Genomic DNA, 15,242 nt, shown 5'->3' with positions numbered 1-15,242 from the left:
CAGTCCCCTATTTGTGTTTTCTGTCTGGTGAACCAAGGACAATTTCGTGATATGATATGAAGAGAAAAAAGCCAACAGATTTGGAATGAGATCCTTATGTCCCTATCTTGGCACTGCACTGAGCGGGTATGTTAAATTTATGGAGCTTAGTTTCCTCGCCTGTAACCCGGGGATAATGGTGCCCACCTCCCAGGGTTTCGGTGAGGGCTGAGCGAATGTAGGGAAATCATGCATGCTGCTTGGCATCTAGTGGGATTTCCCGACCCTGGTCCAGGCAGGAACTGTGTGCTTCTATGCTGGCACAAGCCCTTTTGGGTGAGAGAGGGTGAGTCTGACCATCCACTGCCTCTGTGATAACATCCAGAAAACGCTTCTGGAGCACCTTACCAGTCTCAGGCACTGAGTCCCCTGGAGTAATTCCCCTTTAGAGTGCCTTCCTCCCTTGCCAATGACTCCTTCCTCCTTGAAGAAGAGCAGATGGGCAAAGGAAGCAAGTTGAATCAAGGAGGAGACCCTGCTCAGTTCTCTGGTTTTAGGGAGGCCATTGAGAGGGTTGACGTGGCTGGGAGAAGGCCAGAAAGGAGGGTCCAGATAGGACTGATGGGGAAAGGGGAGGGTCGAAAGGAAAGAAAACAGCACTGCTCTTGGCAGTCACTAGATCATGCACCAGGGGCTGGAGAGCACATGGGAATGCCAAAGCATAAAGATCAAGGTGTTTTGCAGACATTTCCAGTTCTGACCCAGAGACTATAGAATCTGTTGAAATAAGTGAAATGCAAATGTTCATGCAGCCATGAGGATGTGGGTGGCCATAGAGGAAATGTTTTTCCTGGGGTGTGTAATAAGCAGTCAGTGAAACTAGGCCAGAGAGAGAGCATGTGTTCTGGAGGTCACCCTGGGTCTCATGGCTTAGATCTCATGGCTTCTCTTCTCAGCCCTGCCCCAACTTGCAGGGCCCTGTTGAATATGCTGCTTCACCTCTTTGAAATTGCGCTTGCCACCGGGGTGTGGAGACAGTGGATTGAAGTGATAGTGCCTTGCTCTGAGATGCCTAGATAATGCGGAGGGCACGCACACTCAGAAGCAGAATCTGGTTTTCTAAAAGCCACCGTCACGTGCTTGCTTGCAGATAGCTGGAGAAGAAATACCACATAAGACGCACTCAGACTTCCCTAACGATGGCTTATTTAGTGTCGCTGCCAAGCTCTGGAGTGCCTCTATCACCAGCAATGCCAGTTGCACTCCCGGGGGTGTTGGGGTGCTGAGCGGTACCTTGCTTCAGCTGCAGAGCTGAGTTCACCAGAAAGAGAGAGAGCCATGCGTTCTCCTGAGCACCAATCACCTTTGTAAGGCTGGTCCGGACAGAGACCTCGGCCACTAGGCCATCACGCAGGGTTTCTAGGGATGGAAGTTCCAGTTGCCTCCTGTCTCCCTGTCTCAGGGCACGGATGATGCTTCTGCACTGGGCAACTGTCACAACTGTTGATCCTTAGATCTGTCAGGAACGTCCTAATTGCAAGTCCTAGGGAAGCATAGGAGAGCTGTATCTCCAAAGGCAAAGGTATCTCCAGAGCTGTATCTCCTTTGTATCTCCAAAGGCAACTGAAGTGAGTTAGATACCTTGTTAGATAAGGCTATTCTGTGAGTTTTGGGTGCTCCACAATCTCCCTGATCTTTAGCCTCTGTCTATGATTCTTCTTTCTTTCCAAATGAAGGATGAGCAGAATTTAAAATTACAACTGCTGGGACCGCTTTAAACGGCAAACTTTGAATAGCTCTGAATACGTAAGACCTCGGCATTCTGGTCTCAAGTAAGAGAGGAAGGAGGGATGTCTTAAGGACATGACCTCCTGCCTGATCTGTAGCCCAACCAGATGTGTTGCTTTTCTTTGGCCGCACCGCGTGGCTTGCAGAATCTTAGTTCCCCGGCCAGGGATCGAACCCGGGCTCCAGCAGTGAAAGTGCCAAGTCCTAACCACTGAACTGCCAGGGGATTCCCTAGATTTGTTGCTTTTTATTCTCCCGTTGTTGGAGTGCTCTCTCCAAAATCAAGAATTGGTTCTCCTAGGTACGGAGGTGCCCAACTGATACATGAGACTCTAATGCTTGCAGCCTTCTCTGCCCTTGTCTCTCCCAGGCAGGACTTCCGACTGTGTCTGGAGCATGTGTGAGGGCTGTGCTGCCATGTTGGCAGTTGTTTTCTGTGATGCTGTGCACCTCTCCCTCCTGCCTTCCCTTCCTGCAGCTTCACTGTGCTGCTCTATTCACAGCAGTGGACAGAGTGGCTCCTGGTAGCCACCTAGCCATGCAGCTACCCCCGAGACCACATTTTAAGGAAATGTGAGACCCTGCTTCCTCTGTTTAGAGAAAACATTTCTGCTCTTTACATTTTGTAACTTACCCTTGGAATTGCCAGTGTACCGGGGTTTGAGAGGTCTTTCTGATTTGGAGTCCTTCGCTTCCAGGTGGAGTTTTCTCTTGGAATCTTCTTTGACCCTTAGTCCCTAATGAAGTTGTCATAGCATCAAGGGGCCAGTCAGAATTTGGGGAGGTAACACAAAGGAACACAAAAGGGAGGTTTCTAAGGTATAAACTTCAAACCTCTGTGAGTTAGTCACATGATAATGCTGGCTGAAGGAAATGAGAAAAGCGTAATATGTTTGTCAGTTGGTGTTGATTTGGTATTTCTTTCAGCCTCCTCCCTGATTTAGTGGTAGGCATTTGATTTTTATTTATTTGTTTATTTTTTTGCTGGGCAGCTTGCGGGATCTTAGTTCCCTGACCAGGGGCCATGACAGTGAAAGTGCTCAGTCCTAACCACTAGACCGCCAGGGAATTCCCTATAGGCATTTCATTTTATTTCAGGTCAACAATAATGCTTATTGCTATTTGAGCATTTGCTGTGAATCGGGCAATATGTTATTTGCTTCACATGGTTCTCTTTACATCTTGATAGCAATTCTACGAGGTAGATGATGTTATTCTCATTTGACAGAGAACAAAATTGTTCCGAGAAGTGAAGTAACTTGCAAGTCTACAAAACCAGGAAGTGGCACGGCAGGTATTTGAACCTGACCTAGCAGACTCCAGAGCATTTGTCCATTGCATTCCACTTGGGATCTTTTTTGCTGAGTACCTAGTAGACTCAAGGCAGAGTGTTACTGCTGCAGAAGATAAAAGTAAAATCAGCAAACTTGGGCTTCCCTGGTGGCACAGTGGTTAAGAATCCGCCTGCCAATGCAGCGGACACAGGTTCAAGCCCTGGTCTGGGAAGATCTCACATGTCGCGGAGAAACTAAGCCCGTGTGCCACAACTACTGAGCCTGCGCTCTAGAGCCCGTGAGCCACAACTACTGAAGCCCACGCACCTAGAGCCCGTAGCAATGTTGTCCAAACTCTATTCTCTAGTTTTCCTGAGAACCAGAACACCTTTAAGCAATACTTACTATTAATAGACATTCATGTTTATACTGGCCAGGTAGGAATGAGGAGTTTTTTAAATTTTCTTTTTTCTAGGCGTCTATGACTAGGGCTACTCCTTTTTTTTTTTTTTTTAAAGTATCTGCTCCTCTTTCCTAACATGTTGAAATGTTAGACTTCCTGTTTCTGCTTGATTTTGAAACTATCCCCCGTTCACCTATCACAGGTAATCCCTGTGTCTCTGTGTAGTCGTAGTTTACGGGTAGCAAGTGCAGGCAGCAACCAGTCTGTCCCACTGTGGATGCGGAGACCTCTCTGGAGTCACAACTAAAGGCTGCATAATGTATTCCACTACAGGTGACGAAACCCAGGTCCCAGAATAACAAGCAAAACAACTTTTAAAGTGACTGTTGTTGACCACTGTCTTCTGTGCATTGGTTTGATAAACTTATGGTTGATTTTTCAAAAGGACGGTATAAATTCTGTTGAATTATTCTCGGGGAGGACTGACTTTCCCTGAAGGCGATACGGATGCCAGAGAATACACATCAACAGTGTGGCTGTGTATGTTCCTCTGGTCTGTGTGACTCTACCAAGACTCTGTGAAGCTCTCCTTCTGATTGATACGGGGGAATATGCTGAAACTACGTGAGTTAACCGTACCCTCAGACTAACTTCGATGTAACATTTTTGTCAGAATCTGGCAGAATATTCAGATGACTAAATACCGTGGTGTTGCTGTCTACAGGGAAATAATCTTTGGTCACGGCTTTAAAGTGGTTGTGTTCACTGTTTTGTTTTGGGTTTTTTTGCTATGACTCTGGGTGTGGAGAACTGGTATTAAGCTGAGGGACGTTTGAGTACTGTGGGTGGAAAAAATGGCATCTGAAGTTTGCATGTAGACAGTTTCATTTGTACACAAATGAAGGACTGAAATGTTTCAGAAATGGGGCTCTGAACCCATCGAGAACTTTTTCACATAAAGTTTCTCCTTTTGACAATTTATATGTGTTTACTAACTCGCAGACATCTCTGGATCCCAGTGGTCCGGTAGTGGCGGTAACACCTTGAGGAGAACTGCAAACACAAGGGTGTTTATTTCTGTTCTCGCATTATGTAGGAGTTTGTCAGAATATCGCTGCTACCATTTCCTCTAACAGCCAATAAGGGATTTAACCCCACACATGAGGCCTTTTGTACTTTAAAAATAGACCTTAGACTTGTTTTCAGCCTTACTTAATGCTTCTGTAAGTAAACTTAATTTTAAGATAAATTGGAAACGTTTTCAAGGATTGAAATAAAGAGAGCCTTTTAAAATAGCCCTTAAGTTATATTGGTATTTACACACTCTTGTTCAAGTCTATACATAATATTTGTTGAGGTTTATCTAAAATTTTTCTGCTCAAAAGACTTTCTGGACCTTAAATTGAATACTAGGAAGGAACTAGAAATTGGAAGACATAGATGAGTGTTAATATATCTAGTTTCTTGGCCCATGAATTTTTTTTTTTTACATCTTTATTGGAGTATAATTGCTTTACAATGGTGTGTTAGTTTCTGTTTTACAACAAAGAGAATCAGTCATACATACACATATGTTCCCATATCTCTTCCCTCTTGCATCTGCCTCCCTCCCACCCTCCCTATCCCACCCCTCTAGGTGGTCACAAAGCACCGAGCTGATCTCCCCGTGCCATGTGGCTGCTTCCCACTAGCTATCGATTTTACTTTTGGTAGTATATATATGTCCATGCCAATTGAACCTCTCGCAGCCAATGCTATTTCGTAGAGCCGGGACTACTTCTGTTATGTGGAATGTGGTCACCTGCACATTATTTATATGAAATGTACATTTGCCTACCAGATGCCCAGAGCTGTGTGTGTGATTGTCTGTCAGCTTTCTTTATATATGTATATAGGCACATTCTATCCAATATATAAAACTGGTTATGTGTCTGTGACTGTATATCATGGCATATATACAGTTGGAATCAGAGCCAGGTTTGCTTGGGCAGGTTTTGTGGGAGAAGTGAATTTTGGGTAGAGTTCTACAGCGGGTGTTAGGGTAAGTAATGTACTTTGGCAGAAAGAAGCAGACATAAAACTTCCAAGGCTGGAGCGATTATATTAAATGCATTCATGAGTAAGCACGAACCATTTAGGAGCAAACGTAAATTATTGGTTGAAAATAGCCAGGCTAAAAGTGAAGAGAAGGCAAGGAGATAAGTGTATCAGAGAACAGGAAGGGTGTGTGGGAGCTTCTCTCTTCTGTGTGGCTGGTAAATGTCAGCGGTGGATCCCAGCACACCCAGACCATGTTGCCATCTAGTGGAACTGGCTGAACTGCATGGGGAGCATCACCACCTCTTCCCATCGCAGGTTAAATTAATAGCGTGGTCATCTTGGCAATAGAGAAGCTTACTTCTCTTTCCCCTGGGGATTTTAGATGCAGCGTTTGAGAAAGGAGTTGGATGTAACTGTGCTCCCCCCAAAAGTATTAATTTTGACTCTAGAAAATGGAGCTGAGCACCAATATAAAGAATCTCCCGTAGACAACGTTTGGAGGCCGTGGTCTTGCTGAGACTGTAGGGTGTATGTGGCCCTTCAGCAGCTCAGAGCATGGAATGTGCTGGAAGCAGCACTTGAGAGGGTCTGCAGCAGAGTGAAAGCCCACCACGTACGTCTCTGGGTTGGCTTGTTTCTTCATGTGGTTATGGAGTCCAACCTGTACAGTGGTGGCAGAGGACAGCCCTTCCTTCGGCCATGGACACCGCAGCCCACAGACCTCAGAGCTGGAAGTCATGGTAGAGAGCTGTACTCTTCCTGCCCTCCCTTCCACCCACCTGTGCATGCATCCATTCAGCAAAACTTAATGAGCTCCTTTTCTGTATCAGGGACGCTTCCAGGTACCAGGGATACACCAGTGAACAAAACAGAGAGAAATCCCTGCCCTTAGAGAGTAGACATTCTACTAGGGGATATAGACAATAAAATAAATAAGTAAAATATATAGTAGGTGGGACTCTATTAAGTGCTAAGGAGGAAAAAAACTTTTTTCTAAGCTGAATAGGAGGAGAAAGATGGGTGTGTGGGGGGGGGATTTGTAATTGTGTGTCATCACAGAGAATGTGATATTAGACTCACCTGAAATATGTGAGGAAGCCACACCTGTGAATAGCCTGGGGAAGAACATTACAGGCAGAAGGAAAGCAGATGCAAAGGTCCTGAGGTGGGAGTGGACACGGTATTCCAGAAACAGCCCTAGTACTGATAAGAAAGAGGACAGGGAATGAACCAGAGAGGTGGTGAGGGGCCAGATAAGGTGGCACGTTGTGGACAATTATGATGAATTTAACTTTCACTAGGCATGAGACGAGAAGCTGTTTGATTTAGTCTAATATTCTCATTTTACAGATGAAATTTAGGACAGAGAAATCAAATCAGGCGTCCATGGTTATTCAGCATGATAGTGCCAGAGCCGGGATGGGAACCTGCCTCCTAACGGCCCACTGCCTGCCCAGGTGGGGTGCACAACCACGCACAGGCCCAGACTTCCACGTGCAGTGGTTTAAGAGGAAGCCAAGTGCTGGGGGCTCCTCCAGCAGCTGTTTGGTTGTTCCCCCAGCGTGAACTACCTACCTACAGAGGCCCCACAGCAAACACAAGAAAGGATCAGACCTCTGAACTCAGAGGAGTCCTCTGCCCAAAATGCCTTCCTTTGTTTGAGTATAGAGATAAATCCTTGGATTTTCCCAGTGGTTACACGCAAGAATCTACAATCTTGTAAAGCCTCCCTACGTTCATTTCTAAGTTAATTGGGTATAGTGAACATCCAATTCCTATAGTCCCAAATGTTTGATCACAGTTTTCAGTATCACACATCTCCATAAAATTTAATAAGATGGCGTATTACATGTCACTTAAAATGAACTTGAAACAGAATTACCAGCTGAGGAGAGAGCAAATGGTTACCATAAAATACAGTTTGACTTGGACAAATTTTGCCCAGCATTCTTGCTGTACTGTGAGCCAATTCAAGCTTTTTTTTTTTTTTTTTCTGTCTATCTCCTTTAGATCTCATGACAGATGTCCTCTGGACACAGGCCAAACCCTCTAATCTCACTTTCTGATGAAGGTCAGACTAGTGCTAAGTCTAGAGGAGAATGGCTTTGTGCTGTGGTCCGCATCACCTCATGTCCTTTAATCACCTCACGGTGGCCTGTATCTTGTGCACAAAGCAACATGAGGTCTTTGCATAAGGTTGTCCCATCTTGTGGAGAGAACTAACTCATCCCTACCTCTTGCCCCTTCTTTTCTTTCCTTTCCCCCCTAAAGCAAAGCTCCCACTATAGGTAATGTGAGATTTATATCATCATCTTATTTTGCATTTATATTTGTTTGCATAGTACTTTCTCTCTCACTTTCTCTCCCTCTCTGTCTCTCTCTCTCTGGGTTTTTTTGTTTGTGTGTTTTTTGCCAAACAAGGTAATTTCATGTGTTCATTTTTGTACATTGTCTTTAAATGAGCTCTGAAACCCCACTGCCACTAGCGTTGCATTCTTTGGAATCCTATCGGTGGTTAAAGTCTTTGTCTCCCCCTGGAGCCAGAGGGCACGGACCCCTGTGGTCCTTTGATTCCTGTTCTTGAGAAGAGTAATGCTCCTGGTGGAGCTGGTTTTGGTGAGAACCTGAGAAGGAGTGCTTGCTGGAGGAGATTCCATTATCAGAACTCGGGACAACAAAGCAAATGCAGAAATGCAGGTGTTTTTGTGGAGGTTGCTAGGAGCAGTAAGTGGGCCTTAAGAAAACTTGACAAGAACCATTTCTACATTTCTGGTTTATGAACAAGTATTTGCTGCACGTGGGTGACAGAGAATGAGAGCGCTGCGTCAAAGGTGCCTCGAAAGACAACCTAATTAAAAACTTAGCTGATTTCTCCAGTTTCCAGAAAGTCCTTCTGTTGGAATTTAGTGTTTCAGCTGTAAGGCTGAAGTGGAATTTAGTGTTTCAGCTGTAAGACTGCAGTGGAAAGCTAAGTGTTTTAGCTGTGTGCTGTGTGTGTTTGTAACAAGCAGCCCCAAATGGACTTTGAGCACATCCGAAGGCAAAAATCTGGCCTGACCTTATTAGGCCAGTGTTTTCCATTGTTGATCTGCCCCTTCTCTGCTATTTAACAACTTCTTAGCCTTCAAGGAATGTGTCCCTGAGCTTCTCACCATACCCTTAGCTCCTGGGAGAAATTCCAAAGTAGGCCTGACCTGACTCTAGATTGGGATCTGGAGCTTTTATACACACACCTTCCCAGTTCCTTGTCCTGCCTGCCTTCCAAGTCTCGCTCTCTCAGCCCCTGTGAGGAAGGCAGCCACCCCACCGGGGCAGGGATGTCCTCACACAAGGCCCATCAAGATGTCCCATCAGGGATGGTGGGGCAGGGCCATGCTGGGAGTGGAGGAGGATGCCCAGGGACCCAGGTCCTACCTCTCATGCTCCCCTCCCTCTGTGTGCCACTAAGGTATCTCAGCATCTCCCCCCCGCCGCCCCCCACCCCCCAGGTTTCTGCTCTCAGCTATCACTGCCATCAGGTAGACAGGACTTAGCCCTGCAGGAGGCAGGGGCGTCCAGGCTGCACTCTGGCCTTTGTTAGGCAGCAAGCTTGAGGAAATGGGAGAGAACGGTTTGGTCAGCTGTGCATCCTCAGCCTCCATTACCCACTGTCCTTTAGGGACCAGGCACACGGTAAGGCTGGCAGCAAGGTTAGAAGTCCTCAAGCACGCTCCTCATTTGCGGCCCACAATGTATCAGTTATGGATGGCTCTTCTTGTGCAAGAAAGGAACCCAAGTTTAGACTGGCTTATACAAAAGTGGATTTTTTATTAGTTGCATAAGCAGAATGAGATTTGATTTAGCAGTGCAGCGATGTCAAGGACCCACTTTTTTTCCAGTCTGCCTTCTGTGGTTAACTTTCTTCCTCAGTTGGCTGCTTTCATGCTGGTTAAATGTCTGCAACAATTCTAACTTCACACCCACAATACATACAGTGTCCAGAGGAGAGAGAACTGGCTTTTGGTAATTCTATCAGAGGAGTGAGTGACCTTTTCCAGAAGCCCCCAGCACATTTCTGATGTCTCACTGACCCAGATTGGGCCACGTGCCCAATCTTAAGCCAGTTTGTTGAGTAAAGAATGTGCTGTGTTGATTGGCTTAGGCTTGGGTTGCCTAAACCAGTCACTCTAGGGCGAGGGGGACGGGATTACTATGACTGTGCGGAAATGCTCAGGGCTGAACCTGAGAGCTGGGGGCTGGGGTCAGTTTCTCCCTCAAACGGCAGGCTGCTCCACAAGGAGCAGGCAGGCGGGCGGAAGGAAGTGATGGGAAGTCGGTCACGGTGTCTCCTACACAGGCTTCCTTTCACCGTGTTTTTTTTCTTTCCCTGTTGCTTCTTATTTGGTATCTGGCTATGGTCTAATACAGCAAATGGAGCCCGGCATATTGGATTACCAATCCCTCTCCCCGCCCAGTGACAAATGACACAGACGCTATCAGGGAGAACAAGGATACAGAGTCCATGAACCACAACAGTACTGCAGATCAGAGAGGGAAATTCTCAAACACAGACCTGGTCTGGTAAGCATTGAGCAATGAGAATAAGAACTAGAGAAGATTAATTACAGGCAGGCTCTTCAACCTATGGTAATTATACACCCCCACAGAACACTGGAGTCCAATATAAAATTGTTCTAAAAATCTGTGTAAGAAGTCCATACGTCCCTGTAAAGAATACCCTTACACTTTCTATATATGCACTTAATTGCCATATTTGATTATTTTATCTATTTTAATGGATATTACTGAACTCTGGATAATGTAAAGACCTTGAAGCTGCACACAAATAAACAAAACAGGGCAATTAGTCATAAGGAGTTTCAGGTAGTTGATGCTAGATGAGACCTCCAGGAGGATGGCTGTCTAGGACAGGGGATGGGGCTGGAGCAACATTCAGAGAGCTCTTGAGGGAGTGAAAGGCACAGTGATATAAAGAAAACACTGCTTTTGTGATGAGTAAATTGGGATAGAAGAGGTGCCCATTTATCTTTGTAGATGAAATCCATGGCTAGGGTATAGGATTCCAAACTCCCAAACCTTGTCCCCAGCCAGCCGGTATTCCCTGCCACATCCCCAAGGGAATACCTGCACAGAAGGCCAATCAAAGCAGAGGAAGCCCTTTATTATCAGTGGGCTTTGACCCAAACCCCAGTGACGACCTCGAACCTGGATGCCCATGTGGGTCACAGAAATCAAGTCCAGGAACACTGGGCCAGGCTGCAGAAGGACACGGAGGCTGGGGCTGGTCACAGAGAGGACAACGTCCACTGTGGAGGTCTCAGAGATCTATGTTCTAGTCCCCCTTAAGACGCTTGTGTGATGAGCCTTTGGACTGGTCATATCAGCTTACTGGACCGAATTTCTCATCTGTGAACAAGTCTGAGGAATGAGGAGATTGAGAGGACCTCAAAGGCTTCTTTAAGCACTAGCTTTCTGATTCTTGGATTCTATGCATAGTGTGATAGGAAGTGTCACTTGGCACTGAGATGAGTTTCGGTGTGAGGACCTAAATCCTCTTTGCCAGCACTTAACGGACAGACACGTGATGGCCCAGTTTCTGTATTACATGCCATAAATGTCTCAAATAGCCATCAAGTGGCTTGACTGTCTGAGCGCCAGGTGTGAATTGCTCCAAATTGAGTGCTGTTAGTTGGATCCTACAGATGCTGTGGTATAGCCACAGCTCACTGAATAGAGGGATTGTTTCCTTTGCCAAGACAGGCTTGGAGTTTGGCTGCCCGCCTTCTGTTCTGGGACATCCAGATGTCAGGGATCCTGTGGGAGCAGTGAGATCAGTCGGTGACTCGTGGCAGATGCTTCTGTTCAAAAGTGGTTTCAAAGCCATGGTCACGTGGCTTATCCTGGGACAAGTGAGTCCCACTGATGTTTTCAGTCTCCTGTTTTGTTAAGAGTCTGATTGCAAGTGGTGCTGCACACTGTTGTGGTTTATTGGTTTTTTTTTTTTTTTTTTTTTTTTTTGCGGAGCACAGGCTCCAGACGCGCAGGCCCAGCGGCCATGGCCCACGGGCCCAGCCGCTCCGCGGCATGTGGGATCCTCCCAGACCGGGGCACGAACCCGCGTCCCCCGCATCGGCAGGTGGACTCTCAACCACTGCGCCACCAGGGAAGCCCGGTTTATTGTTTTCTAGTGATCCTATTACTCAACAACCCACACATGCTCCGCTCCGAAACGTTAGCCCTACCTTAGTAGGAGAGGTTGTTTGTTTTTAACATCAGTCTGTTAAAACGGTAGTCCCAAACTCAAATGTCTACAAGAACCAGGCAAGAAATATCAGTGCATAAGTAGTGCTTTATATGAACAGTTGCAAGTCTTGAGACCTGTGGCAAACTTGCAGAGAGCAGTTCTCATCTAAAGGCATTGAAGTTCAGATGAAAAATAAAACTTATGTGGCCCAAGAAAACTCTGAGCTGGATTCATTCCTAAGGCTATCAGTTTGTGATTCTTGGGCTATAAGCCTGCTAACTTCAGCTATCATTGATATGTTTGCTCAGCGTCAGAGATGCCAGATTTTATCGATGTGAGCTCTTTGTATTTTTGTTTTTATAGTAGATTTTAGCTTTTTACCTTCGGTTAGAAAACTGGCTATCACTGGGGTAAGTGGGCCACCATAATTTTTACCCACAAATTGCAAATACTTGAAAAGAAATCATGTCCTCAATGAAAATCATTTCTTTGGTTCAGTGGCCTTTGGAGGCAGAATCAATTTAGAGAAGCAGAGATGGAAATCTCCTCAAAACAATTCTGAGTATTTTACATCATTAGAAAAATTTACATCACTAAAGATAAGGAACCCCAAGCATTTGAAACTCACCCACCTGCCTGGCAAGTTGTCCGCTGGGTTTGTTTACTCCTCTTTGCCTTTTCCTGGTGTGAGGCAGGCAGGAGATTAGTGAGCAGGGTGGAGTTGGGGATGGAATAAACTTGCATTTACTTTTTTCCCAGCCCTCCCCTCCCCCACCCTCCCCTCCCCCTCCCCTCCCCCCACCCCTTCCCCCGCTCCCCACACTCTTAATTTCTGCATTCCTGCTACCACCTGGGATGCCCAGTGAAGGAACAAAGAAACCAGTGAGTTCATTTACTCTTAGATGTTAGTCATTCACAGGCCTCTCCTCCAAGATACGCTTGTGTTTTTAAAAGAACCTGATGGTAGTACAGAAAATAAGGCAAAGTTTAGCCCAAAGTACCGCCTCTCTAATGAGAGTATTTCCTGTAGTGCTAAGAGGGTAATTTGGGGCTTGGGAGCCTCCCAGATGCCTTAGAGATAACACCTTGTGTTGCCCTGTTTCAGGTAAGACCTGCTGGGCTAGCACCAGCCACTGAGCTTGGAGAAGGGGGTTCGACTTCATTTTTTCTTTTAATATAATTTAAACTTGTGTGAGAGTCCATGCAAATTATTGCAAATGTGTTTTTGTAAGAGATTGACGGCACCAGCTTCCCTGTGTCTGGTATTGGCCAGTGGGAGAGCTTTGTGAATTTAAATATTCCTTCAGCAAAGTCACTCAATTCAAGCTGTGCTAAAGTTGTGTTCTCTTGACACTGCTTTCTTCTCAGAGTACTCTTCCAACTTACTCTTCTCAGTGAGATTCCATAAGTGAATAGTCCACCAGTCCTTTTTCTACTACCTTAATACCAGTTTATTCTGCAACCCCTTGCAATTTGGCTTTCATCTCTAGTTCTGTTACTCTATCGTCTTTCTCAAAGATCCCCAGGGGCCAGTTGATTTTCCTATCCATTGGCTTTTTCTTTAATCTTCCTTTCAGTTATTCTTTCACCTGTGGACCGTTAAACATGCTGTTAACTCTACCTGAAACCATTCTTCCTTCTTTTCTCTCCTATCTCCCCTTCCTTGGCTAATTCCTTGACTCTCAAGTTTTAGCTTAGGCGTCACTTTTTTCAGGAAGCCTTCCTTGATGACTCCCTCCCCCAGGTCCGATTTAGGTACTTGTCCTTTAAGTCTTCATAACACCCCCTACTTTTGTGCTATTGCGCTTATCATACTGTATTTTTTTTTTTTTTTTTTTTTGCGGTACGCGGGCCTCTCACTGTTGTGGCCTCTCCCGCTGTGGAGCACAGGCTCCGGCCATGGCTCACGGGCCCAGCCGCTCCGCGGCATGCGGGATCCTCCCGGACCGGGGCACGAACCCGTGTCCCCCGCATCGGCAGGCGGACTCTCAACCACTGCGCCACCAGGGAAGCCCATCATACTGTATTTTAATTAGTGTTCTTCACCCTCCCCCACTGTACTGCGGGCTTTGTGAGAGCAGGTACCATGGTTGTTTTATCTACACCATTTGCCTTATACCTGTACACGATAGATGCTCAATAAATATTTGTAGAATGAAGAACTACATAAATGAAGATGACATCTGAACAGTGACATCTTCAGCTTTGTCCAGAACAGATGGTGAACCCCTGACTTCTTCCATCAACCTTTGGTTCTCCCTAAGTCCCTTGGACCTCCAATTAGAAGATGTAGAGCAGTCGTTAGATACTGTGAATAAGAAGTGACATCTGACTCTGAAGAACAAGACAGGTGTCAGGAAATCCTGACCGTTCCCATTCAGCCACTCATGACCAAGCAGAAGCCCTCTGCATTGCTTATGTTGAACAAGTCAGGGTCACCTATGGATGAAACCAATGGAACATATGAACAATGAAAAATTGAAAAAGGACACATTTGGGCTTCCCTGATGGCGCAGTGGTTGAGAGTCCACCTGCCGATGCAGGGGACACGGGTTCGTGCCCCGGTCCGGGAAGATCCCACATGCCGCGGAGCGGCTGGGCCCGTGAGCCATGGCCGCTGAGCCTGCACGTCGGGAGCCTGTGCTCCGCAAGGCTTAGTGAAAAATGTAGGTCCATATATATATTAGAGAATAGTGTAATTAACAACAGTCGTCTATTTTGTAGGAAAAAAATAAAGTATGTTCCACAGCCTCTGTTTAGTGAAGAGGAGATATCCTATGCAATGTGTTGTAGAGATATTTTCATCAAAGGCTATGAGGCCTGTAGAAACAGCAGCACTCCCTGAAGGGCCCTGGCTGTCTGGGAAATTGGTCTGGTAGAAGAACACATCCCCACACTGGTTGTCCTGCTCTGACCCAGACTCAGATATGTGAGTGGAACCACATTCCCCCTGCCACATCTGTTCCTCCTCTGGACTTGCCCTTTTCTATTCATGTCTGGCTCCCTCTTCCTCCAAGTCAGCCAGGCTCAGAGCCTCTGGGTTGGCTTTGCTGTCTGACCTCTCTTACTGCACTATATTCCTCTTCTTTTGGAGCGTATGGCGCATTTGCCTTGAATTAAAATGATCTGTGCTCTGCTTATTCAGACACATCCTAAGGTATAGGAAAGTAGCATGGAATGAGGTCAGAGGGACCCGCATTCCAGTCTCAGTTCACATTCAGTCCTAGCTAAGTGACCTTGGGCCAGCCACTTATTTCTCTGAGGATCCGTATCCTCTTCAGAAGCAGATGGAGCCAGTAATACCCAAGATTCCTTCCTTACAGGATTATCGTGAGGATCAGTGGTGATGTATACAGAAGCACTGCAAGAGCTAGAAAATACCACCTTGCTGAGATATCGTAAGAGCGGAGATACGTTCTGTAATGTGTGTGGCATAATACCTAGCACATAGTAGGTGTTTGATAAATTATACTTATTATTGCTGATGATATTAAGACATAGCTTAATTGAAACA

At 46.0% G+C, this 15,242-nt stretch overlaps 1 protein-coding gene across 2 annotated transcripts in view; it reads left to right on the top strand.

The window, feature by feature from the left end:
• TNFAIP8 (TNF alpha induced protein 8) overlaps positions 1-15,242 on the top strand; it is a 122,802-nt gene that overhangs the window by 56,459 nt on the left and 51,101 nt on the right. Inside the window, exon 1 of one of the 2 annotated variants that reach the window (XM_032625915.1) lies at positions 3,613-4,068. The exons of the other annotated variant lie outside the window; for it this stretch is intronic. Coding sequence (XP_032481806.1) covers positions 4,056-4,068 — 13 coding nt within the window. The 5' untranslated portion in view covers positions 3,613-4,055. Of the gene's footprint in view, positions 1-3,612; positions 4,069-15,242 lie in introns of those variants that run through there. 2 annotated transcript variants of the gene reach the window in all.

This window comes from Phocoena sinus, chromosome 3, assembly GCF_008692025.1.
Source record: "Phocoena sinus isolate mPhoSin1 chromosome 3, mPhoSin1.pri, whole genome shotgun sequence".
Classification (NCBI taxonomy): domain Eukaryota; kingdom Metazoa; phylum Chordata; class Mammalia; order Artiodactyla; family Phocoenidae; genus Phocoena; species Phocoena sinus.
Note: the sequence above shows the minus strand (reverse complement) of the source record. Positions and strands in the feature narration are given on the sequence as shown.